At 39.5% G+C, this 27,345-nt stretch overlaps 1 protein-coding gene and 1 pseudogene across 1 annotated transcript; one reads left to right on the forward strand and one right to left on the reverse strand.

Moving 5' to 3' along the window:
- Window positions 1–1,150: 1,150 nt before the first annotated feature.
- LOC112832587 (olfactory receptor 9K2-like) lies at window positions 1,151–14,634 on the reverse strand (annotated as a pseudogene).
- Window positions 14,635–18,913: 4,279 nt separating this feature from the next.
- On the forward strand, window positions 18,914–20,618 carry LOC112832474 (dihydrofolate reductase). Its single transcript, XM_025883185.2, has one exon. The coding sequence runs from the start codon at window positions 19,005–19,007 to the stop codon at window positions 19,566–19,568; it is 564 nt and encodes a 187-aa protein (XP_025738970.1). The 5' UTR covers window positions 18,914–19,004; the 3' UTR covers window positions 19,569–20,618.
- The last annotated feature ends 6,727 nt before the right edge of the window (window positions 20,619–27,345 follow it).

The following is a 27,345-nucleotide window of genomic DNA, read 5'->3' on the forward strand; positions in this document are numbered from 1 at the left end:
AATAGTCAATATTAGGTATAAAATAATCAAAAGAGCAACGATGGAGGATTTTTATGATTGTAAAGTCTTCTAAGCAATGGAAAGGAGAGATAAACGGATAATAGAACATATATCACTAAGACTACGTTTTAAACATCAGTTATCATATTCCCAGTCTGATTTAGTTATGGTCTTTCTTCAAGCAAGAGACTATAAGTCACTGAGGTTATTTTTACCTGATAACCTTTAATATATGGCATTCCACATTCTGATACTCAAAAATTGCCTTTTAAGCATGTAGAAAATGTCTATGGCTATCTTATTGAGTGACTAAAATAGATATGATTGCTTTTTAATTATTCTTACCTGAACTTATATTTCTTTTCTATCTTGTGAACTAGTTCATGTGACTCTGCAGGGATTCAAATTCTTTTTCTTTAAGTCTGGGAAAGAAGATGTATTTTAAAAATAAAACCAGCAATGACAATGCCAAAATTGAACATCGCAAACAATGTTTAATCCCCGATAAAATTACAACCTCCTTAAGCATGGCATGACCATGTTCTTTGTTAGTGGTATTGCCCATAGGTCCATAACTTCCTATTACCTGTTATTGAAGTTTGCTCTTTCTTTAATATAATTTTGTTTGAAAACCTGTTGTATCGATCTTCCTGAACACCGAGTGAGGATGATGGACTAGGAATCTTTCTCTTTAAGAATTACGGGTATTTCTCTACTAAAATTGAAATAAAAGCCAAAGAAGCTAAGAAATCAAACTGCATGAAAATCTCTGCCTCCATGCTAACATGTTTTGCAGGCCTTAGAATGAAGATGGGCGCAAAATGGAGATTTAAGACCAGTAACAAGACTCCCCAGTCCCTGACGACCTACAAAAATAGCACCAGCCAGAATCCATGGTCATGGAAGTTTTTTCCAATCCCATGAAACTATTTCAGAGAATTGCAGCATAAAGTTTTTAGAATAAAGTTTTTGGAGGAAGAAGTCCCTCTGAGAGAGGACTGAAAATAAGTCAATTATAATTTTGTAACAAGGGCAAACTCCAGGGCCATCCCATGAGGAGTATGTGAGGAGCACTTGTTGAATACTCTTGGGACAATTACGAAGTTATTTTGGACAAGACTCCTTGTTAGAAAGTTTTTTTTTCTTTATATTAGACTACTGTTCGCTTCTCTGTAATGTCTACATGCCTGATTGTTGGCTTCTTTGAAACTTCTACCCACCTTTCAGAGCCTCTACCCAAAAATTTGCTTTCTGAAGCAACACTGAACATCTTTATTTGATCCTCTAAATGACACCCTTTAAAAATTTAAAAAGACAGATGCACTATTGCCCCATAGTCTTCTCATTTCTGGATTCAATGTCCTTATTTTTTTTATTAAGATCTCCATTCAGGAGCAATTAAATGATTTCTATCTTGCCAGTATCTCTGCCAAACAATTCATTGCCAACCTTTGACATCAAGCTGTATATAATCCATCCCCTTGAAATATCATTCCCTAATTACTTGTGATTTACACTTCTTTAATGCATATAAGACTGAAAGTTTTTTTCACATGTTGCCTCTTAATAGTCTTGCAGTCAAAAGAAAGTCTTTTTCACATGTTGCCTCTTAATAATCTTGCAGGCAAAAGAACCTTTTGTTTTGTTTTGTTCTGTTTTGGCCTTATGCGAATTGCTCTTAAACCAGATGTTCTTGTTCTGTGGATTTTTCCTACACCTTCTATCTGTTCAAATATTCCTTCCCAGTTTCCACTACTTTATACTTAGCCTCTTACATTTTAGACTGTTGGCTTTAGCTTATATTACTATATTATTAAAATCAGTCCAACTATATTTAGGGACCCTCTGATATTAGAGAGTTCATATTTTTGGACATATGGAGGCTATATCCTATAGCCTTCTAAGTTTTCATTGACATAATTTTTGGGCAGAAATAATTCAGAATTGCTTGAGAAAGCCTCCCTACAGGTTTATGAAGATCTGTTAGTCAATATAAAAAAATGTATACTTGTTTAATCACTGTAAATCCAGCCTCTTTTTCACAAAGACTCTAAAATAGCTCATTAAAATAAAGATACATGACATATGACCTCACTGATATGAGGAATTCTTAATCTCAGGAAACAAACTGAGGGTTGCTGGAATGGTGGGGGTGGGAGGGACGGGGAGGCTGGGTGATAGACATTGGGGAGGGTATATGCTATGGTGAGTGCTGTGAATTGTGCAAAACTGTTGAATCACAGATCTGTACCTCTGAAACAAATAATGCAATATATGTTAAGAAAAAAAAGAAGAAGAAGAAGACAGCAGGAGGGGAAAAACGAAGGGGGGAAATCAGAGGGGGAGATGTACCATGAGAGACTATGGACTAAAAACCAACTGAGGGTTCTAGAGGGGAGGGGGGTGGGGGGATGGGTTAGCCTGGTGACGGATATTAAAGAGGGCACGTTCTGCGTGGAGCACGGGGTGTTATGCACAAACAATGAATCATGGAACACTACATCAAAAACTAATGATGTAATGTATGGTGATTAACCTAACAATAAAAAATTTTAAAAAAATAAAGGCAGAGAGGGAATTGAAAAAAGGAAAAAAAATTCAAAAAATATATATACACATATATACATTCATATGGGTATATGTGTGTATAAACTGAATATATATATATCATACATCATGTATATGTGTATAGATCTCTCTCATTCTGTTTCCCTCTACACACACACACACACACACACACACACAATGTGCATATGATAAAATCTGTAAGTTTTGTGTTAGATAATCCCAAAACCAAAATAATAAAATGAAACCCAATAAAAAATAAATTAAATAAATAAATAAATATACGTGATATGGTAATCTTCTGAATATTACTTTACTCTGAGGGTTTCAACTCACTTTTCCTCATTCTGGACTCATCAAATATCTTTATAAAATCTAAGAAGAGGGGTGCCTGGATGGCTCAGTCAGTTGAGCATTGGACTCTTGATTTCAGCTCAGGTCATGAACTCAGGATCTTGGGATTGAGCCCCACATTGGGATCCGTGCTCAGCATGGAGTCTGCTTGTCCCTCTCCCTCTGCTCCTCTCCCTGTTTGCTCTCTCTCTCTCTCTCAAATAAATAAATAAATAAATAAATAAATAAATAAATAAATAAAATCTTTTTAAAATCTAAGAAGATGTCAGGGAAAATTATCAAACATATCCCAACTCATGTATACATAACTACAAAATTAATATGTAAAATAACCTTCTATGTATTAGTCATTAGTCATTTTGTCTATGTATTAGTCATTTTGTCTGTATTAGTCATTAGTCATGACCAAATTTTCATCTCAGACACCGCTAAGTGTAAGCTAAATTTTGTGGTCCTAATTCATAAAGCAGAGAATCCAGACAACTCGATGAGCTTTTCACAATCTAGGCCACTTATAAACTTCTTATAATCTGGCTCTATAACAGGTATTTCCAGCTTCAAGTCTCCTTCAATTTGTACCCAACTTATACTCTCCTACTGCCTGAATAGATCTTAGAGTTCCATGACTCCCTACTGTTATTCATGTTATTCCTGCCTATTTTATTGGCCTGAGTATCTTTCTTACCTCTTTATTTTCACTTCTGTACTGGAATTACTTAATAATACCATCATCAATATACCTAAACTTTTACCATCATGTGTTCACTTACCACTATATCTTAAAATGTCACCTTAATATGAATTTCATTATACAGAATTTAAAACCCAGAGGCCTATCTAGATGTCCTATTAGCATTTCAAACAACATCATGCCCACCCCCCTTGCCCCCCATCCCCATTTAATCCTGATTTCATGGCATTGAGAAGCATATGAAAGAGAGGAAGAAAAGCGAAGACCAATTGTTCCCCCCCCCAGATAATGGATTTTCATCCATTTAAGGCATCATATTGACATGATGACCACTGAGAAAATCATGAAAAAAAAATTTAGATTGCATAGAGTAAAACCAAGAAGTCATCCTGATGGCAATATCAGTGATGAGATAATAAACCTGTGCAAGAGATGAAAATATGTTACTCTCATGTGCTCACTCCCAGCTATCGAACACTCAGGCATAGCCCCCATTCTCTACTTCCCTCTCAACACACAGGCATGTGTGCGCACATACACACACACACACACACACACACACACACACACACACACACACAGTCTGCATTAACTAATGGTGACAGCTTTTAATGAGCTCCTATCCTAGTTAGTAAATTACTGTAAGTAATAGCACAACATTTTCTATTATATAGGAAAATATTTTTAACCCAGTACTTAAAATAATCATCAAGTTCATCCTTTTAAAAAATTTGATTATCCAGATTTGGAACCCCTCACCTCAACTTGAATATGACTAAAATAAAACAGAAAACAAAGAAAAACAAACAAACAAAAAGTGCATAATTATCTTCTTCTCCTGAACATTCATATTATTTAAGTTTCCAGATTTGTCTTTCTAAAGTGTTATTTTAATCATTTAAAATAATGATAAAAGAAATCCTTTCTTTTTGTTTTTGTTTTTTGGGTTTTTTAAAAAACTTTCATTTAAATTCCAGTTAGCTAACATAGAGTGTAATACTAGTCTCAGGTGTACAATACAGTGACCCAATACTTCCATACATCACCCAGTGCTCATCACTAGTGCCTCCTTAATCCTCATCACTTATTTCACCCATCCCCCCACCCACCTCCACTGCAGTAGCCATCCGTTTGTTCTCTACAGTTAGGGGTCTGTTTCTTAGTTTGCCACTAGCTCTTTTTTCCCCCCTTTGATCATTTGTTCTATTTCTTAAATTCCACATATGACTAATATCATATGGTATTTGTCCTTCTCTGATGGACTTATTTCACTTAGCTCCCTGCTTAGCGGGGAGTCTGCTTCTCCCTCTCCCTCTGCTCCTCCCCCCCAACTCATGCACTCTCTCTTTCTCTCTCACTCTCTCTCTCAAATAAATAAAATTTTAAAAAACAAACAAACAAACATTGGTGACAGTGATCCCTATCTTGTTTCTGACGGTAAAGGAAAAGCTCTCAGTTTTTCTGCATTGAGGATGATATTATTAGCTGTGGGTCTTTCATATATGGCCTTTATGATGTTGATGTATGTTCCCTCTACCCCTACTTTGTTGAGGGTTTTTATAAAAAATGGATGCTATACTTTATCAAGTACTTTTTCTGCATCTATTGATATGGTTCTTATCCTTTCTTTTATTAATGTGTTGTATCACATTGATTGATTTGAAAATATTGAACCTCCTTTGCAGCCCAGGAATAAATCCCACTTGATCGTGGTGAATAATTCTTTTAATGTACTGTTGGATTTGATTTGCTAGTATCTTGTTGAGAATTTCTAGGAATTTATCCATTTCTTCCAGATTGCCCAATTTGTTGGCGTATAAATGCTCATAATATTCTCTTATAATTATTTGTATTTCTGTGGTGTTGGTTGTGATCTCTCCTCTCTTATTCATAATTTTATTTATTTGGGTCTTTTTTCTTTTTGATAAGTCTGGCTAAGGGTTTATCAATTTTATTAATTCTTTCAAAGAACCATCTCCTAGTTTCTTTGATCTGTTCTACTGGGTTTTTTGTTTGTTTGTTTCTGTATCATTTATTTCTGTTCTGATTTTTATTATTTCCCTTCTTCTGCTGGCTTTAGGCTTTATTTGCTGTTCCTTTTTTAGCTCCTTCAGGTATAAGGTCAGGTTGTGTCATTCAGACTTTTCTTGCTTCTTGAGGCAAGCCTGTATTGCTTTATATAAACTCCCCTCTTAAGACTGCCTTTGCTGCATCCCAAAGGTTTTGGACCGTTGTGTTTTCATTTTCATTTGTTTCCATTTATTTTTCTATTTCTTCTTTAATTTCCTGGCTAGCCCGTTCATTCTTTAATAGGATATTCTTTAACCTCCATGTTTTTTGTGATCTTTCCAAATTTTTTTGTGTGTGCTTGACCTCAAGTTTCATACTGTGGCCTGAAAATATGCATAGTGTGATCTCAATCTTTTTACATTTGTTGAAGCCTGAACTGTGATCCAGTATGTGATCTATTCTGGAGAATGTTTCATGTGCACTCCAAAAGAATGTGTATTCTGTTGCTTTAGGATGGATTGTTCTGAATGTATCTGTTAAGTCCATCTGGTCCAGCGTATCATTCAAAGCTATTATTTCCTTATTGATACTCTGTTTAGATGATCTGTCCATCCATTGGTGTAGGTGGGATGTTAAAGTCCTCTACTATTATTGTATTATTATCAATGAGTTCCTTTATGTTTGTTATGAATTGTTTCATATATTTGGGTGCTCCCAAGTTGGGGGCATATATATTTACAATTGTTAGATCTTCTTGTTGGATTGACCCCTCATATGGTGCCCTTCTTAATGTCTTGTTACAGTCTTTGGTTTAAAATCAGGCATATTACTTATACCTGTTTTGATTAGATCCCATAACCTTTTCTTGTACTTTCTTTTGGGATAAATTTCTCCATTTTAGCATTTTGTCTAGGTCTCTGTCTTCTTCTTTGTGTTAGGAAAGCCTGCTATTTCCTGCTCCTGAGAGTAACGGGTTTATGAAGAAGAAGTCATATAATGTCCAGGCCCTGGAACTTCAAGAAGTGTTTCTTTTCTTTTTTTTTTTAAGATTTTATTTATTTATTTGACAGAAAAAGAGACAGTAGAGAGGGAACACAAGCAGGGGGAGTGGGAGAGGGAGAAGCAGGCTTCCCGCTGAGTGGGGAGCCCAATGCAGGACTCAATTCCAGGACCCTGGGATCATGACCTGAGCCGAAGGCAGACGCTTAAAGACCGAGCCACCCAGGCGCCCCTTCAGGAAGTGTTTCTGGTGTGTGCTGTGTGCACTCTGCTGTGTTTTGGCTGCTCTCAGGTCAGTCCTCTACAGGGTTTCTCCTTACCTGCAGTGGGGTGTTTGGACCTTGCCCACTATGTAACAAGTTTTAACTAAGTATGTTTTGGTCTGCTTATTAAAAGAGGCTAGATCCTATTTCCCCCAGAGCTGAAGGTTTGCAGCACTCCATGGTCAGTAGACTTGGTGGGTGTGGGGGGTTTGTGCTGGTCTTCTGGGGGAGGGCCCACTGCTACTCTGACTCTCAGGTACACTTGCCCTGGTTCAGAAGCACCTGAGGGTGGGCTTAGTGTAAGTGGCTTATTCCTCCACTGTGGGTGCTGAGCTGTTCAATAAAGAGGTCCATGCTGTTCTTGCTGAAGGGGGGTTGGGTTGGGGTTTGGGGAATAGCATCAGCCAACTCTCTATCTCTCTCATCCCTGGAGAGGGGAGTTCACACCATCACTGTTCAGGAAGCCCTAATAGAAGAGTGAACAATCTCCCCTCATGTGTCCCAGGCTTCCCTCAGGTCCCTGCCTTCACCCTATGTCTGAGCCATCTGTCCACCTGGCATCACAATGCTCCTGTGTTTTATCTCAGGCCCACCAGCTGGGTTTCAAAACTCCAAATTTAGGGACCAGGTGCACCACAGACACGTGCTGATCCTCTAGGAGAGGGTCTCCCCCCACAGTGACTGCTGCTGGTTTGTCCCAGAAGGGCAGTCACACAAAGGTGCAGGGGCTTGGAGTTCGTGGTTAAGTGCAACAAAAATCCAGTGTCCAGGTTAACCCCTCAGCATCTCTGCTCCTATGCTAATGAACTGGGCAGCTCAGTGGCACCCACTGGCTCTTTTGTCCCCTGAGAAGCAGTGCCACCTCTCCCAAATGCACTCCAAGAAGGGGAACTGTCTCTCCCAGTGTGACCCAGGGCATCCTCAGACCACAGTGTCCACTCCCAGGCCTCTACCTTCTTTCTGCACAGGAGTGCCACAGAACCCACCTAGCAATGGTGCAGACTTCTAAAACTTAAGTCTTTGAGCTCTGCTGCTTGTAAAAACTTGCAATAATTAGACCCTCTTGTTTCCCCATCAATGGTTTTGGGGAAGTGTTTTTGTTGTGCAATGCCCTGCGCTCTGTTTTCTCTCTCCCTCCCACACCCAACCCCTCTCTCCATGATCAGGGCTCCTTCCCCTCAGCAGCACCAGTGATTCTTCTCTCCCCCAAAATCCCATCTCCACATCTCCTACCTTCAATGATGTGGCCTCTTTTCTCCCTCACATTGTACAGTTTGTTCTCTCAGTCCTCGGATCAAATTCTTGGGTTTTCAGAATGATTTGATATTTATCTATCATTCTACTCTGTTTCTGTGAGTTTGGCTTTTTAAAATTCCACATATAAATGAAATCATACAATATTTGTCTTTCTCAGTCTGACTTATTTCACTTAGCTAGACTTATTTCAATACACTAGAAATAGAGTAGAATTATTGTGCCAGGGGCTGAGAGGAGGAAGAAATGGTTGAGGGTGGTCAAAGGGTACAAACTTCTAGTTATGAGTAAGTTCTGGGGGCCTCCAATACAGTATGCTGCCTATAATTAACAGTACTATACTGTATACCTGAAAGATGCTAAGAGAATAGATCTTAAATGTCCTCACCACCAAAAAAAAAAAAATTAAGTAACTATGTGAGGTGATGGATTTATTAACTATTTTTATTGTGGTAATCATTTCATAATGTATACATATATCAAATCATCATTTGGTACACCTTAAATGTATACAGTGTTATACATCAAACACATCTCAACAACACTGGAAAACAATGATAACAATAAAAGCTAATATTTAGATATTATGATAGAAAGTCAACATATCTCATGTAGCATTAAAATGCACACATGTAGTCATAATGAAATGAGGAAATGCTCATGAAATTTTTGTTTGTTTAAATGGAGTTGAATAATGGAGATTTTGTGTCTAACAAATTTCTGAGATCATTGAAAAAGTAACAAACTATTCCTTGCCTCTGATATGTAAAATTCTTCTGAGCATTATCTCAATCATTAAAATGTGCTGTCAGTCAGAGGTGACTTTCTAATTAACTTGACTTTCATTGCACTTCACTCTGCCCATTTTCAGGGGGAGTACGATTGGTACCTGTTACTCCGAGTGGCTGCTTTGAGGGATCATTCCTTCAGTTAACATACTGCATGGCCTTGGAAAGAGACTCTGGGCTGTCAGTTCAGATGAATTCATCAAATACTCCTTTCAGAGCTTTTTGTGGGTGTCAGTGACATGATGAAGTCAAATCCACGCTGTGCAATTCCATAGTGGCAAACATGAAATGTACTGTAAAAACTCAATACAATTTAAATAAAATCTCTATATTAGGGGAAAAAATGGTAAAATCCCTCATCCACCCAAAGGTTGGATGTTGCTATGGTGTAAAAATCAAAGTCATCTTAAAATTATTTACATTAATAAAAAATTTAAAAACTTAGAATGGAGGACTCATGCAGGCCACAGCCAAAGCACAGTCCATGCAGGTGGGGCACAGGGTTTCCCAAGAAGACAAACAGGGTGTAGTTGGAGCTTGCAGGGTGCACTGTGTGGCTTAGGAGTGTGGGGCAGAAGTGCAGGTCCTGATGGAGGAGCAGGCAGAGGAAGGACTAGGTTGCACCGAGCATCGGGAGTGTCTGGGAGAATGGTGGATTCAGGCTTGAGAAGCAGCTGCCCGGACCCAGTCTTCCTAGATGAAGCCTGATCTCGGGCAGGATCTCACAGTTGGTGGTGGAATTGGATGGGCAGGGGTGCTGGGATCAGAAACACGTGGGTGTCCTAGGTGCCAAAGGCCCCTAGTCCCAGATCATCCATAAGGAGTCTGGCTCAGGTCATCTACCAAGCAAGCCCCAATCCTCATGTATACCTCTCCACCAACTCAGAATCACAGGCATCAATCCCTCTCTCCCATGGCTCCAGTAGATGTGGGAAAAGGGCTCTGGCCAAAGGCTGTGCAGCTGAGGGACCTCACAAGGTCAGAAGGAGGGAATGAACTGTGCATGTTTGGGCCACAAATCTATAGCATTCCAGAAGGCCCAAAGCACCAGGAAAACAACTAAGTGGCTTCTGGTGTAGAATCCTGGGGCCCAATCAGATTTCTGCCAAGGCCCAAGCCACAGGAACCAGAAAGCACCCAATCATTGGAGACCTCTAGGCCAGCAGATCACACACCTGCAGGCAAAGGAAACAAAAAAATTGCAGGTGGGTGGCTAGTGGTAATAATAAGTGATGCCACTCCCATTTTCATACAATGATTCCTTGACCCATGAACCCTGGCTATGGAAGAAACAGCAGCATTCATTGGATGCTGATTCAGAGCATATACAGCCTTCTGGAGAACCTTGCCTTAGCCCTGCAAGGTTCACTTAGCTGGTGATCAATAACTAGGTCTTCAAAAGGCCATTCCATCATTTTAATAGAACAGCTGCTATAGGATGGTGGGAAGCATAGTAAGACCAGAGAATTCCATGAGTATGGGCATATTGCTGCCTTCTTTTTGCTATGAAGTGAGTTCACTAATCAGAAGCAATGCTGTATGTAATACCATGATGGTGGACAAGGTATTTTCTTTCTCCATGAATGGTAGTGTGGGCAGAAGCTTTAAACCAGGGAAGATGAATTCATATCTAAAATGTCTATTCCAGTTGGAACAAAACTCTGCCCTTTCTTTGACAGAAGCAGTCCTTTGTTGCCACCAACCTGCTAATAGGTAGCTGGCTGATCACCTCAGGGAAAGGGACCATACTGGGACTCAGTCTTAGTCTCTGCTGCTGGTTGACTAAGCATTCAGCAGTGGCCCTATCAGATCAGACTTGGTGAGTGGAGGTCAATGTTGCTGAGCCCATGCATAACCTCCATCCCTGCCGCCATGCCCACTTTGCTCTGAGATCACTGGACAATGACAGGGGTGTCTAGGGAAAGATGCTGACTGGTATCCACAGAAAGGGTCATCCTATCTACTTGATTATTAAAATCTCCTCTGCTGAGGTCATCCTTTGGTGAACATTCACATGGGACACAAGTATCTTCACATTTTTTGCCCATTCAGAGAGGTCTATCCACATACCTCTTCCCAAAACTTTGTGTCACAAATTTTCCAATTATGTTCCTTCTAAGTGCTAAACCATTTAGAGAAACCATTGGACACAGCCAGTGAATCTGTATTATAACTGCATCTCTTGGCCATTTCTTCTTCTAAGCAAAGTGAGCAAACAAAGGCACTATTTGAAGTTCCGTCCACTGGGAAGATTTTTCTTCACTATTGTCCTTCAGGAATGTCCCAGAAAGGGTCTTTAGTACTACAACCATCCACTTTCAGGTGTCCTGCATATCATACAGAAACATCTGTAAAGCAGGCCCAAGACTTCTTTTCCTTTGCCAGTTGATCAGAGAGAACTCCTCATGAAGACAGAGGTGCAGGCTGGAAGAGGAAGGCAGGGTAGCAGGAGTGGGGAACATGGTTGTTTGGCCACTTCTTCAGGTTACTTTCTTGTGCCTCAGGGTCTGCTTGATCCTGATCACATATATAGCACCTCCATTTGATGATGGAGTCCTGCTGTGTACACCCAACGTTATGGCTTCTTGGGTCAAGTCAAACCCCAGGTTCATGATTGGCAACTGAGATTGCATGGTAACTTGGGGGTTTATGGTCAAATGTTTAGGCTTTACTGAGGTCTAGTAACAGACTATTTCTCAAAAGGAGAGAAGTTATTTGCAGAATACGGCAGGACTTTACTTCAAAATCCTAAAGGCCTATCCTGTGACTCATCTATAGGGGCCTGCCAAAGGCTCCAAACAGATTCTCTATCTGCCATTAACATTTCAAGCACCATTGGATCTGCTGGATCATGTGGTCCAAGTGGCAGAGCTGTCAGCACAAGCAGCCTGGACCTATTTCCAAGCTTTTTCTTATTTTGTGTCCCATCCAAACTAGCAGTTTTTCAGGTTACTCCATAAATGGACCAGGGTAACAAACGCAGTGAGGAATAAATTGTCTCCAATATTCCAAAACACCACTAGGTGTTGTGCCTCTTTTTTGGTTTTAAGAGGAGCCAGATGGAGCAACTTATCCTTCACCTTAGAAGGGCTATCTTGATATGCCCCACACCCTAGAAATTTCACTGAGGTAGAAGGCCCCTGAATTTTAGTTGGATTTATTTCCTACCCTCTGCCATGCAAATGTTTTACCAATAAGTCTAAACTGGCTGCTGCTTCTTTCTCACTACATCCAATCAGCTTAGTGTTATCAATGTAATGGAACAGTGATATCTTATGGAAAAGAAAGATCAAGATCCCTGCAAACTGAATTATGACAAGGGGCTGGAATTGATATACCCTTGAGGCAGGACAGAGTATTGAACCTGTATTGCTGGCCTTTTTAGTTGAAAGCAACTGTTTCCTGTGATCTTTACTAAAAGGAATCAAGAAAAAGCACTTGACCTACCTGGATTTTTTTTAAATAAGCTTATTACATGGTCCAGGCTCTGCTGCTTGGCTCTTCTAGTCTAGTAGGTCCAATAAAGCTACAACTTTTTATAGCAGATCAATATGCCTGGTGGACCCATGATATGCCCCAAAAAGAATTCAAATAGAAAGAACCTTACATTTTGAAGCAAAGATTTTTGCCCTCAAAAATCAAGTACTGGTTTGAGAAAAAGTCTGGTGGGCTCTAGTGGAGTCTGAATGCCTGCTCATAAAGCACCAGGCAACCCTGGAACCTGAGCTGTTCACCTAAAACCAGGCATTTTAAGCTGAACTCTAAAATGGATATGTCCAGAAGTACTCCTTCATTATACTTTTTTTAATTTTAAGTGAGACTGGAAACTAGGTCTAAAATCATAAGTAGTTTTTATTAGCAAGCTAGTCAGAGTCCCAGCCTACCTGCTTGGCCCAATTGGTTGGCCCTTCCTTAACACGTATCAATGAGCTTGTTGAGAAAAATTGAGGAAAAAAAATATCAAACTTGCTTTCCAGATGACTTTGTCTTCTCAAGTACTTGACTACTCAGAAAAAGAAACAGCTTTATAAAATGTTACTATTTTTTGAAGGTTTTATTCATCTTCACCAGGAGACAAATCATTATAAGATTAGCAAACTATTATCAATAGCACTTTCTCTAATAAGACATTCTACATTCTGACCTCAACACCCTACCAAAGTAATTTTTGGCCTACCATCTCAATAGGTCCAGAGGAAAAAAAAGTTACAATTACATCCTCTTTTACCCACTAGCATAAAGTTATACCTACAAAGAGTGAGGAGTATATTTTTGTGGATAGAATGGCTGCAAATTTTATTGATGCTGAAGATTTAACACTGCTCATAAGGTGGAGTAAATGGTGGATTGCTAATTCTCCTTCCACAAAAGTAATTCATTGTGGGATGGTCAACTTAGAGGATCCTTAAGTGACTCAAGCTTGATCCCACATTAAAAACAAATCAGGGGTGCCTGGGTGGCTCAGTTGGTTAAGCCACTGGCCACTGCCTTCGGCTCAGGTCATGATCCTGGAGTCCCTGGATCGAGTCCCACATCCGGCTCCCTGCTCAGCAGGGAGTCTGCTTCTCCCTCTGACCCTCTTCCCTCTCATGCTCTCTATCTCTCATTCTCTCTCTCAAATAAATGAATAAAATCTTTAAAAAATAAAATTAAATAAATAAATAAATAAAAACAAAAAATAAAAACAAATCAGACTGAAACAATGGAAGGGTACATTAATGGGGAAATTACAGGAAAGTAGAATTAGTATAAAGATTTTTTTCTTCCAAAAGACTTTTCCCAATGCTTGTTTGACATCCTTGTTTCTTAGAGAGTAGATTAGAGGTTTTAACATGGGTGTGACCAATATGTAAAATACTGAAGCCACTTTACGAAGTTCAGGATTGCTTGGAGGTGTGAGATACGCAAAGGAAACAGACCCATAGTGCAAACTTACCACTCCCAAATGGGAGCTACAGGTGGAGGAGGCTTTCTTTCTCCCTTCACTGGAGGGAATCTTCAAGACTGTGATCACAATGTACATAAGACACTACAGTAACAACTATTGTAGGCAAAATAATGAAGGCAGCCAAACTGAGAGATACCATCTCATTGACAGATTGGAATAGGAATTCTTCTCAATGATTTTAGACTTAGTTTCCAGTCTTACTTAAAATTAAGAATCACAGTAGAAGTGATCAATGACTCGGGAAGCACAGAAAGACACTGAGAATGTTATGCTGACTTGGAGGATGGAACTGAGCCAGCCACAAAGATAGGAACTAGCCACCAGTGGAGTGCAAAAGCATCTTAACATGTGGACACTATAAAGAAGAGGACTGCAGATGGCAATGAAGCGGTCATAGGCCATGGCTGCCAGAAGAAAAGCCTCTGTAACCATGAAAAATGCATAAAGAAACAGCTGAGCCACACAACCTACAAAGGAGATAGCCTTTTTCTCAGACAGGAAGTTGATGATGGCTTTGGGGGCAGTAAGAGTGGAGTAGGAGAGATCAATGAAGGAGAGGTTGCCTAGAGAGAAATACATTGGTGTGTTCAGCTGGGAGTCAATCACAGTGATTGCCATCATACTAATGTTCCCCAAAAGGACCATGCCATAGACCAGCAGGAAGAGGAGGAAGAGGAGAATGTGGAGCTCTGAACCGACGCTGCAGCCTACAAGAATGAAGTCAGTTACATCTGAGTGGTTGCCTGCTCCCTTGTTGCTCATGCCAAGAATCTGCTAAGAGGTACAAGACAAGATTAAAAATTGAACTTCCTATCTATTTCCTGGTATCATAAAATATCCTTTTTCTCTTGTGGAAGACATTGAAATTTGTGCTATCATCACCTGTATTGTGTTAGGTGCCCTTTTTTTTTTTAAGATTTTATTTATTTATTTATTTGACAGAGAGAGAGATAGCGAGAGCAGGAACACAAGCAGGGGGAGTGAAGAGGGAGAAGCAGGCTTCCTGGTGAGCAGGGAGCCCGATGTGGGGCTCTATCCCAGGACCCTGGGATCATGAACTGAGCCAAAGGCAGTCGCTTAACGACTGAGCCACCCAGGCGCCCTGTTAGGTGCCCTTTTATAGAAACTAAATCTAAGGCATGTTGTGATTGCCCATCAGTACATAACATGTAAGTTACCTAATTCGTAGTTTTCTAATGTGACTCTCCAAATCCAGTGCTCTTCCCAGTATAGCACATGTGACATCTATGCATAAACCATTATTTCTTCATACCTGTGTAGCTCTTCAGTTGATTTTCATGATAAGTTTAATATACCTGAAGGTTTTAGAGATGTAAAAATACTCATTCTCATCTTCAATTTATAATTTCAAATTCATTTTATCCTTGATAATGCTTCCAATTTACAATAGAAGGATCTAATTAAAGACTGATTTAAAATTCCATGAATAGACATTAGACCTGAATAGACATTAATATTTAAATAGTCTGTGCAAGTTTAGGTTACCAAGAGATTTAATTTGGGATCCAAAATAAAACCTTGAAAAATCGAATACATCATCACCTTCTCGAAGTGGACAGCTCAGACACACTACCAGGAGGGGAAATCCATGGATTCTACATATCTCTGCACATATCTCTCAAGAAGTCAGTTTGATCTTAAATGTCTATACAAGTGAAAAAAAAGAAAAGAAAAGAAACTTCAAAACAATGTGTTGATTAAAATCTGGGGTTAGGAAAGAAAAATATCAATTTTGAAAAGTAATTTTATGATGTCTCCATTTAGAGAGAGATCCATATGCCTATTAAAATTTTCTAAACAATTATTTTGGATCTGTCACACAGGTAAATATTCTGAATTGTTTGTCCTATGACTTTGGAAATTCTCTGTTTTCTCCAATACAGTGACAGCTATTTCTGTATTTCAGATTTTAAAATCAATTGTGATTTAACCACCCAACAGAGGGGAGAGCTTGTGTGGCTTATCAAAAGCACCAAATGACCTAAGAAATATTCATTTTTGATTTGGCACATATGGCAGAATCACCATATTCTGCTCTCATCCTCCCTCAGGCATGTGACTGTCTGTCTTCTCCATCCTCTGCCCTCATCCCTCAGCTCCTACTGCTCTCAGCCCATCCTCCTCCTCCTCACCACATATTAACTTTTCTAAAAATGTTAGCAACTTAGTGCACAAGTTCAGTAGTAGGATCCTTAGATCTCTTCTTTACCTACTGCTCCCATGGCAAATTGAAATCTCCTGAAATAATCCTAATTAAATTTATTTTTGAGAAAAGCACTAAGTTCCCATGTTAACTTTTACAAGGGTGTTTACACTTAAATATTGTAAAACTAAATTTAAAGAAATAAAGATTTAACAGGGGAATTTCAGGCATCAGACATCAGATATTAACTGGGTAATGGAAGAGCAAAAAGACAGATTTTAGAGAAAGGAAGAAGGCTTCCAATTCTTCCTTCCTTCCAATGCTACCAAATTCACAGCATACAACTAGATATCTAGCAGTATTTTAGCAGAAAATTTTCTTTGTTTTATTTATGGTTCCCATTGTTATTAACCAAATTATATTGTATGAAACTGTATCAGCCAGTATGCAGTGACAGGAAATCATTGTTTTGAGATCGTTATCATTTTTTTGAGAATAATGTGTATTCATTCAATCATTCATTAAGCCACTGAACACTATGAGCCACCTACTATACACCAGCCAAAATATGGGAATACACAAGTATCAGAAAGGAGTTTCTTACAGTATGGAGGTTCCTCAAACAGTTGAAATTAGAGCTACCATTCGATCCAGCAATTGCACTACTGGGTATTTACCCCAAAGATACAAATGTAGGGACCCGAAGGGGTACGTGCACCCCAATGTTTATAGCAGCAATGTCCACAATAGCCAGATGGTGGAAAGAGCCAAGATGTCCATTGACAGATGAATGGATAAAGAAGATGTGGTATATATACACAATGGAATATTATGCAGCCATCAAAAGGAATGAGATCTTGCCATTTGCAACGACGTGGATGGAACTGGAGGGTGTTATGCTGAGTGAAATAAGTCAATCAGAGAAAGACATGTATCATATGACCTCACTGATATGAGGAATTCTTAATCTCAGGAACAAACTGAGGGTTGCTGGAGTGGTCGGGGTTGGGAGGGATGGGGTGGCTGGGGGATGGACATTGGGTAGGGTATGTGCTATGGTGAGCGCTGTGAATTGTGGAAGACTGTTGAATCACAGATCTGTACTTCTGAAACAAATAACGCAATATATTTTAAGAAAAAAGAAAAAGAAGAAGATAGCAGGAGAGGAAGAATGAAGGGGAGTAAGTCAGAGGGGGAGACGAACCATGAGAGATGATGGACTCTGAAAAACAAACTGAGGTTTCTGGAGGGGAGGAGGGTGGGGGGATGGGTTAGCCTGGTGATGGGTATTGAGGAGGGCACATTCTGCATGGAGCACTGGGTGTTATGAGCAAACAATGAATCATGGAACACTACACCAAAACAAATTATGTAATATATGGTGATTAACATAACAATAAAAAATTTTTTAAAAAAAAAGAAAGAAAGGAGTTTCTTCTCAAAGTACAAATGCATTGCATTTTCTTCTTTGCCTACCTTTTCATTATGAAATAACCAGTAGGTTGTGATTTGCCCTTCAGGAAAGGAGACATATTTATTTTGAGGTGCACACTAATTTCTTTTTATAATTTGTAACAAGTAAATTTTGCCAAAAATAAAATAAGTTTTATTTATGAAGGCACACAGACATACTCATGAATGACTAATTATTTGACTGAAATAAACATGTTTATCTCATCACTTACATGAATATTCTTTTCTTTACTTTTCTTGAGTAATTCTTTAATGGTAGATGCAAGGATACAAAAGTTACTGTGTTTAATTCTAAAAATGCAAAAAAGTTTATGAAACTACATCATAGAAATGAAAGACAATGTCAAAATTAAACATTTTTTTAATTAAAATTTCTCACAAAATATAAAAATCCTCTTTTGGAATACATCGTTTTACTCTGTTTTATGCTCTGCTCATAGATTAATAATACCCCATTCTTCAGTTAAGAGTATTTTCTTATCTCCTTAGTAGTGTTTCTGTCTGAAAACCCCCTGCAATTTTGTACCTTGGTAGAGACAAGAGGATGAAAGAGGTGATCTGGTGAGGCTTCTTCCAACCCAATGAATGTTTCTTTATAGAAACTGAAGGAAAAATGCAACTCAGCCTGTAGAGTCTCCCTGCATGAGCATGTCTCTCCTGCACCAGGATATCTCACAGGCCTTGGACTGAGGGAGATGACAGCAAATGGGAATTTAAGCAAGGAAAAGATGAACTCACCAGTGAATAGTGGAGTCCCTGATGGCCTGGGGAAATGTAGCAGAGGAGTCCTGGTGCCCTTAGTTAGCCCCACAGAAACAATTTCCAGTTATTATAGCATGGATTGGGTAGAAAGGGCTCTTCTGAGAGAGGCTAAAATTAAGTCAATTATGGGATGATAACAATAGCAGGCTCCGCATCTAACCCATGAGGACCACATTGAAGAGATAAACAGAACAAATTATATTTACTCTTATTTCTCACCTTGAACCATCTCTGGGTCTTTAGAAAAACTTGTTTTAAGGTTGAGATAATATATTTTACATAATTTCCATTCCCCAGCTTAATTTCTGCCTTCCACAGTCACACTGAATTTACTACTGATGCTTTTACATGACAGCTCATAGTCTTGTATTGTCTAGGTTCATTGTCCCTATTTTCTTATTGTATCTTACTCTCTGCTAGATGATTTTTATTTTGCATATTATACCATAAATTATATTACAGACAATGTTACCAGTGTATTCATAATTAAAATTAGTAAGGATAAGTCTACTAATAAGAATGACTATTTGAGTATAAATGACAATTATCTCAAGGCCTGTTGCCTCTGGTGGAATAAAACTTGGGTCTAGCTAGATTACAACTTTGTGGATCCAGATATAAGAATGTACCCATTTCGGGACCTAGGAGGCGGGGTGGCCACAGTTTCGCGCCAAGCTCGGCGGGCCGAATCCCGGTTTGGTGAGCTAGCTGGGAGGTGTTTACAGCCGCTGTCATGGTTCGTACGCTAAACTGCATCGCCGCTGTGTCCCAGAACATGGGCATCGGCAAGAACGGGGACCTGCCGTGGCCCCCGCTCAGGAACGAATTCAAGTTTTTCCAAAGAATGACCACAACTTCCTCAGTAGAAGGTAAACAGAATTTGGTAATTATGGGGAGGAAGACATGGTTCTCTATTCCCGAGAAGAATCGACCTTTAAAGGACAGAATTAATTTAGTTCTCAGCAGAGACCTCAAGGAACCTCCACAAGGAGCTCATTTTCTTGCCAAAAGTCTGGATGATGCCTTAAAACTTATTGAGCAACCAGAATTAGCAAATAAAGTGGACATGGTTTGGGTAGTAGGAGGCAGTTCTGTTTATAAGGAAGCCATGAACAAAACAGGCCATCTTAGACTATTTGTGACAAGGATTATGCAGGAATTTGAAAGTGACACATTTTTTCCAGAAATTGATTTGGAGAAATACAAACTTCTGCCAGAATACCCAGGTGTTCTATCTGATATCCAGGAGGAGAAAGGCATTAAGTACAAATTTGAAGTATATGAGAAGAACGATTAATGTGAAGATGTTTTCTGATTTATTTCAAGTTAGTTGCTCCCCCTGCCCTCCAAACAATTTTATATTTTAATATTAGGAAAAAAAGACTTTTGTTGACTTCAGGTCAATGGATAATTATTTCTAAGCAATGAGATTTTATTAATCTTAATTAGGCCAAGTTAAGATTAATCTTAACTAGACCATATCAGATACCATTTGTGAAACATTTCTTGCTGTAACTGTGTGTTGCCCGTCAAGGACCAGCACCTGCCTAGGGTAGCATATCTATCAAGAGCCTAAGTGAGACAGTCCCCTGATAGCATAAGTTGAAACCAGGATTTACAAAGATAGAACTAGACAGATTTGTCCAAAGGTCAGAAATGGATTATAAATAGAAGAGCTAGAACTCAGATATTATAAGAAAATTAGATCAAAAGAGGAACTTTGAGTTCTCTATGCATATTACACTTCTGAAAAAAAGTTCTGTTCACTCAGACAGGGAATCTGGTAAGTTGAGAACTCTGATATATTCCATAGGGATAGTAAAGAGGCAGGTAGGACGCTACCTTTTTGAAGGTTAAAAGAGAAAGTCTGAGACCTAACAACTCTGTTTCCGATCTCCAGTGAGATTCCATGGGATGTTACAATGATAGAAGAACAATAGGCTGTTCTATACAAAAAAGAGTAATCTAATAGCAAGCATATGGCTAAAATTAGAAATTAAAAACGTAATGAACTGAAAACGGATAAAGCTAGAAACCAAAATTACAAAGCTGGAAACTAAACTTCACTGAATTAAAAAATGAAACTTAAAACACATTTACCCATCATGTTAGCAAAGATGTGGATTGTTAAGTATCCAAAGAAATAGCATTTTTTGCTTGTAAATTAATGCAACCTTTTTAGAGTTTAAGTTAGGAATATCAATTAAAATTCAGAATATTCTAGGTTTGGACCCAGAGCTTCCACTCCTAGAAATTAATCCTGAATAAAGAGATGGACCCAAGAATATTTGTTGCACTACTTTTTTAACTTGGAAATAGCCCAAATGACAATCAATAAAGAAATAACTAATCAAAAAAAAAAAAAAAAGAATGTACCCATTTCAATGAAATACAAGAAGTAATGAAAAAGTAATGAGCTTTAAGGAAATAAACATGTAGAACGGTACCCATTCTTAGTATGCCTTATAATGAATTTTGGTTATCAAATACAGAAGATAATGCACAAGATAAAATGTTTAAATAAAATTTTCTTTAGCATATTAATCAGCTAGGAAACACAAACTTTAGTGTCATATAACCTCAAGTGACTGGCATTATCAACTAGGCAATTCTGTTGATCCTGGCTATGCAGTCTTGACTGCTGACTCCGGGAGGATGGCCTTAGCTGGGAAGACTGAGGCAGATTGTCTCTTCTCTGTATGTGTCCTGTCTTCCAGCAGGCAACCCTGCACATGTCTTACAGTAATGGTTGAGAGAGAAAAGTGAAAGCAGCAGTGCACCAGCACTTTTCAGTGTAATAATCCCATTGGCCAAAGTGAGTGACATGGCTGAATCAAGGCAAGAGGCCTGAGTAGGAGAGCACACAACTGCCTAACAGGGAGTATGTCAAAGGGAGGGGTGAAGAATTGGGATCATTTCAACATATGGCTATGTCCTGTTTGATTAGTTCTTTAAAGATTTTGGATACTAGCCCTTTATCTGATATGTCATTTGCAAATATTTTCTCCCATTCTGTCGGTTGTCTTTTGGTTTTGTGGACTGTTTCTTTTCCTGTGCAAAAGCTTTTTCTCTTGATGAAATCCCAATAGTTCATTTTTGCCCTTGCTTCCCTTGCCTTTGGCGATGTCTCTAGGAAGAAGTTGCTGTGGCTGAGGTCGAAGAGGTTGCTACCTGTGTTCTCCTTTAGGATTTTGATGGACTCCTGTCTCACGTTTAGGTCTTTCAACCATTTGGAGTCTATTTTTCTGTGTGGTGTAAGGAAATGGTCCAGTTTCATTCTTCTGCATGTGGCTGTCCAATTTTCCCAACACCATTTGTTGAAGAGACTGTCTTTTTTCCGTTGGACATTCTTTCCTGCTTTGTGCAAGATAAGTTGACCATAGAGTTGAGGGTCCATTTCTGGGCTCTCTATTCTGTTCCATTGATCTATCTGTCTGTTTTTGTGCCAGTACCATACTGTCTTGATGATTACAGCTTTGTAATAGAGCTCGAAGTCTGGAATTGTGATGCCGCCAGCTTTGCTTTTCTTTTTCAATATTCCTCCGGCTATTCGGGGTCTCTTCTGGTTCCATACAAATTTGAGGATTATTTGTTCCATTTCTTTGAAAAAGGTGGATGAAATTTTGATGGGGATTGCATTGAATGTGTAGATTGCTCTAGGTAGCATTGACATATTCACAATATTGGTTCTCCCAATCCATGAGCGTGGAACATTTTTCCATTTCTTTGTGTCTTCTTCAATTTCTTTCCTGAGTATTTTATACTTTTCTGAGTACAGATCCTTGCCTCTTTGGTTAAATTTATTCCTAGGTATCTTATGGTTTTGGGTGCAATTGTAAATGGGATCGACTCCTTGATTTATCTCTCTTCTGTCTTGTTGTTGGTTTATAGGAATGCCACTGATTTCTGTGCATTGATTTTATATCCTGCCAATTTACTGAATTCCTGTATGAGTTCTAGCAGTTTTGGGGTGGAGTCTTTTGGGTTTTCCACATACAGTATCATACCATCTGCAAAGAGTGAGAGTTTGACTTCCTCTTTGTCGATTTGGATGCCTTTTATTTCTTTTTGTCTGATTGCTGTGGCTAGGACTTCTAAATACTATGTTGAATAGCAGTGGTGATAGTGGACATCCCTGCCGTGTTCCTGACCTTAGTGGGAAAGCTCTCAGCTTTTCCCCATTGAGAATGATATTCGCTGTAGGTTTTTCATAGATGGCTTTTATGATATTGAGGTATGTACCCTCTATCCCTATACTCTGAAGAGTTTTGATCAAGAAAGGATGCTGTACTTTGTCATATGCTTTTTCTGCATCTATTGAGAGGATCATACGATTCTTGTTCTTTCTTTTGTTAATGTATTGTATCACGTTGATTGATTTGTGGATGTTGAACCATCCTTGCAGCCCAGGGATAAATCCCACTTGGTCGTGGTGAATAATCCTTTTAACGTACTGTAGGATCCTATTGGCTAGTATTTTGGTGAGAATTTTTGCAACCATGTTCATCAAGGATATTGGTCTGTAATTCTCCTTTTTGATGGGGTCTTTGTCTGGTTTTGGGATCAAGGTAATGGTGGCCTCATAAAATGAGTTTGGAAGTGTTCCTTCCATTTCTATTTTTTGGAACAGTTTCAGGAGAATTGGTATTAATTCTTTAAATGTCTGATAGAATTCCCCTGGGAAGCCATCTGGCCGTGGGCTTTTGTTTCTTGGGAGATTTTTGATGGCTGCTTCAATTTCCTTAGTGGCTATAGGTCTGTTCAGGTTTTCTATTTCTTCCTGGTTCAATTTTGGTAGTTGATACATCTCTAGGAATGCACCCATTTCTTCCAGGTTATCTAATTTGCTGGCATAGAACTCTATGCTCATAATATGTTCTTATAATTGTTTGTATTTCTTTGGTGTTGGTTGTGATCTCTCCTCTTTCATTCATGATTTTGTTGATTTGGGTGATTTCTCTTTTCTTTTTGATATGTCTGGCCAGGGGTTTATCAATCTTGTTAATTCTTTCGAAGAACCAGCTCCTAGTTTGTTGATCTGTTCTACTGTTCTTTTGGTTTCTAGTTCATTGATTTCTGCTCTGATCTTTATTATTTCTCTTCTCCTGCTGGGTTTAGGCTTTATTTGCTGTTCTTTCTCCAGCTCCTTCAGGTGTAGGGTTAGGTTGTGTATTTGAGACCTTTCTTGTTTCTTGAGAAAGGCTTGTATTGCTATATACTTTCCTCTCAGGACTGCCTTTGCTGCATCCCAAAGATTTTGAACAGTTGTGTTTTCATTTTGATTGGTTTCCATGAATTTTTTAAATTCTTCTTTAGTTTCCTGGTTGACCCATTCCTTCTTTAGTAGGATGCTCTTTAGCCTCCATGTATTTGAGTTCTTTCCAACTTTCCTCTTGTGATTGAGTTCTAGTTTCAAAGCATTGTCGTCTGAAAATATGCAGGGAATGATTCCAATCTTTTGGTACCCGTTGAGACCTGATTTGTGACCTAGGATGTGATCTATTCTGGAGAATGTTCCATGGGCACTAGAGAGGAATGTGGATTCTGTTGCTTTGGGATGGAATGTTCTGAATATGTCTGTGAAGTCCATTTGGTCCAGTGTGTCATTTAAAGTCTTTATTTCCTTGTTGATCTTTTCCTTAGATGATCTGTCCATTTTGGTCAGGGGGGTGTTAAAGTCCCCCACTATTATTGTATTGTTGTCAATGTGTTTCTTTGCTTTGTTATTAATGGGCTTGTATAATTGGCTGCTCCCATGTTAGGGGCATAGATATTTACAATTGTTAGATCTTCTTGTTGGATAGACCCTTTAAGTAGGATAGAGTGTCCTTCTTCATCTCTTATTACAGTCTTTGTTTTAAAATCTAATTTGTCTGATATAAGGATTGCCACCCCAGCTTTCTTTTGGTCACCATTAGCATGGTAAATGGTTTTCCACCCCCTCACTTTCAATGTGGGGGTGTCTTTGGGTCTAAAATGAGTCTTTTGCAGACAGCATATTGATGGGTCTTGTTTTTTAATCCAATGTGATAGCCTGTGTCTTTTGATTGGGGCATTGAGCCCATTTACATTCAGGGTAACTATTGAAAGGTATGAATTTAGTGCCATTGTATTGCCTGTAAGTTGACTGTTACTGTATATTGTCTGTGTTCCTTTCTGATCTATGCTGCTTTTAGGCTCTCTCTTTGCTTAGAGGACCCCTTTCAGTATTTCTTGTAGGGCTGGTTTCGTGTTTGCAAATTCCTTTAGTTTTTGTTTGTCCTGGAAGCTTTTGATCTCTCCTTCTATTTTCAATGACAGCCTAGCTGGACATAGTATTCTTGGCTGCATATTTTTCTCGTTTAGTGCTCTGAAGATATCATGCCAGTCCTTTCTGGCCTGCCAGGTCTCTGTGGATAGGTCTGTTGCCAATCTAATGTTTCTACCATTGTAGGTTCCAGAGCTCTTCTCCCGAGCTGCTTTCAGGATTTTCTCTTTGTCTCTGAGACTCGTAAATTTTACTATTAGATGTCGGGGTGTTGACCTATTTTTATTGATTTTGAGAGGGGTTCTCTGTGCCTCCTGGATTTTGATGCCTGTTTCCTTCCTCACATTAGGGAAGTTCTCTGCTATTATTTGCTCCAATATACCTTCTGCCCCTCTCTCTCTTTCTTCTTCTTCTGGGATCCCAATTATTCTAATGTTGTTTCGTCTTATCGTATCGCTTATCTCTCGAATTCTGCCCTCGTGATCCTGTAGTTGTTTATCTCTCTTTTTCTCAGCCTCTTTATTTTCCATCATTTGGTCTTCTATATCGCTGATTCTCTCTTCTGCCTCATTTATCCTAGCAGTTAGTGCCCCCATTTTTGATTGCACCTCATCAATAGCCTTTTTGATTTTGACTTGGTTAGATTTTATTTCTTTTATTTCTCCAGAAAGGGTTTCTCTAATAACTTCCACGCTTTTTTCAAGCCCAGCTAGTGTCTTTAAAGTCATGATTCTGAACTCTAGGTCCGACATCGTACTAATGTCCGTATTGAGTAGGTCCCTGGCTGATGGTACTACCTCTAGTTCTTTTTGCTGAGGTGATTTTTTTTCATCTTGTCATTTTGTCCAGAGGAGAATAGATGAATGAGAGAACAAAATGCTAACAGGTTAACAACGTCCCCAGCAAATATACTGTATACAAATCAGAAAAGACCTGAAACCAGGGGAAAAGAAAGGGAAGGAAAGAAAAAAAAAGATAAAAACAAAAACAGAACAATACAAAAAAAGCAGAATATGATCAAACATGATCAGGCTAGTGCATAGATCAGTGCCACACACTAGATTTTGGGCGTATTTTGGTCTGTTGGAAAAAAGTGCCTCCTAAAATTTTAAAGGAAGAAAGACATATATGTACAAAATAAGGGTTGATACAATGAAGGGATGGAAGATGACTATAAAGATGAAAATTATAAAAGATTTTATAAAAGGAATTGATAAGTTGTTTGAAAAAAGAAAGTAGATTAAAAAAAAAGAAAAAAGGGAGAGTATGTGATCAGGCAGGAGACTAGAACAAAGCCATACACTAGTGATTTAGGGTATATTTTGATCTGTTAGAAGAAACTGTATCTCAAAATTTTAAAGAGAGAACAACTTATATATATGCGAAAAATAAGGGTAACTACTATGAAGGGATAAAATATGACTCTAAAAATGAAAAATAAAAAATGTTTTTTTTAAAAGGGGTTGATAAGATGTTGGTTGAAAAAGGGAAAAAGAAAAATTAAAAAAAAACAGTTAAAAAAATTAACTTTGATGAACTAATGAATCATGGTAAAAAAAAAAAAAAGCCATGAATTCTATGTGCAGTGTTCCCCTAGCGCTGGAGTTCTCCCGTTCTCCTTGATTGGTAAACTTGGTCTTGGCTTGCTGGCTGTTTGTGCTGATCTTCTGGGGGAGGGGCCTGTTGCCGTGGTTTCCAAATGTCTTTGCCGGAGGCTTAATTGCCCCGCCCTTGTCGGTCTGGGCTAAGCAAGCTGCTCGGGTTTGCTCTCAGGAGCTTTTGTTCCCTGCAAGCTCTCAGTACAGCTTTGGAGGACCAGGGCGAAAATGGTGGCCTCCCAATCTCCACCCAGAGGAGCTGAGAACTCGGGGCCCCGCTCCTCAGTACGCCCCCAGAGAAAAGCAGTCACTCCCGTCTCCCTGGTCTCCGGCCACACTCCGTGCTCACCCGGCCTGTGACCGAGCGTTTGTATCTCTGGTACCCGACCCCATGTGGAGTCTCCAAACCCAGCAGATCCCTGCGGTGCGCTCCCGCGCCGCTCCTCCCGAGGGAGAAATGGGAGTCTTCCCAGCTCTGCCGCTTGTTGGGTCTCTGCTGGAGGAGCAGTGGCCCGACTGGGCCACGGATCACAGTTTATGGCAACCCCGAGCTGAGAGCCCGCGCCTCCGCTTTGTCTCTGCAGCCGGCTTCCCTGCTCCGATACCTGGGAGCTCTGCTGCACTCAGGCACCCCCCCCCCGGTCTTTCTGTGACCCCAAAGGTCCTGAGACCACACTGTCCCAGGAGGATTCCACCCCACGCTTAGCCACTGGAGCGACGTCCCTCAGCGGAGCCGACTTCTAAAAGTTCCGATTTTGTGCTCCGCGGCTCTATCACTTGCCAGAAGCGGCTGACGGAGGCCCCCTCCCCCACCGTCTATCCTCCCGAATATCGCCTCGGATTCACTTCTCTGCACGTCCTACCTTCCAGTAAGTGGTCGCTTCTCTGTTCAGAGAGTTTTTGCTCCTCTCCTCTTCGATCTCCTGTTGAGTTCGTAGGTGTTCAGAATGGTTTGATCCCTATTCAGCTGAATTCCTGGGACCAGACGAAATCTAGGTCTCCTACTCCTCCGCCATCTTGCTCCGCCCCCCCATTGGTCCTTTTTGAAAGACTTTACCACAGGTCCCTGGCATTCACTCCCTATTAAAGTGAGGAAAACTTCTCAAACTTCCAAGTGATTATCTGTTGGCTATTTTGAGCTTTTCTTTCTTGTGTCTATTAGAAATTCCATTTCTGCATTTGTTTTTCCCACACAGAGGGCAATAATATCCTTTGAGGTTATTGGTGGT

Source organism: Callorhinus ursinus, unplaced genomic scaffold (genome assembly GCF_003265705.2).
Source record: "Callorhinus ursinus isolate GAN/ISIS: 27379988/994484 unplaced genomic scaffold, GSC_fseal_2.0 scaffold44, whole genome shotgun sequence".
In the NCBI taxonomy this organism is placed as follows: Eukaryota; Metazoa; Chordata; class Mammalia; order Carnivora; family Otariidae; genus Callorhinus; species Callorhinus ursinus.

Coding starts and splice junctions, on each gene's coding strand:
- LOC112832474 (XM_025883185.2), top strand. CDS start 19,005: ATGGTTCGTACGCTAAACTGCATCGCCGCTGTGTCCCAGAACATGGGC.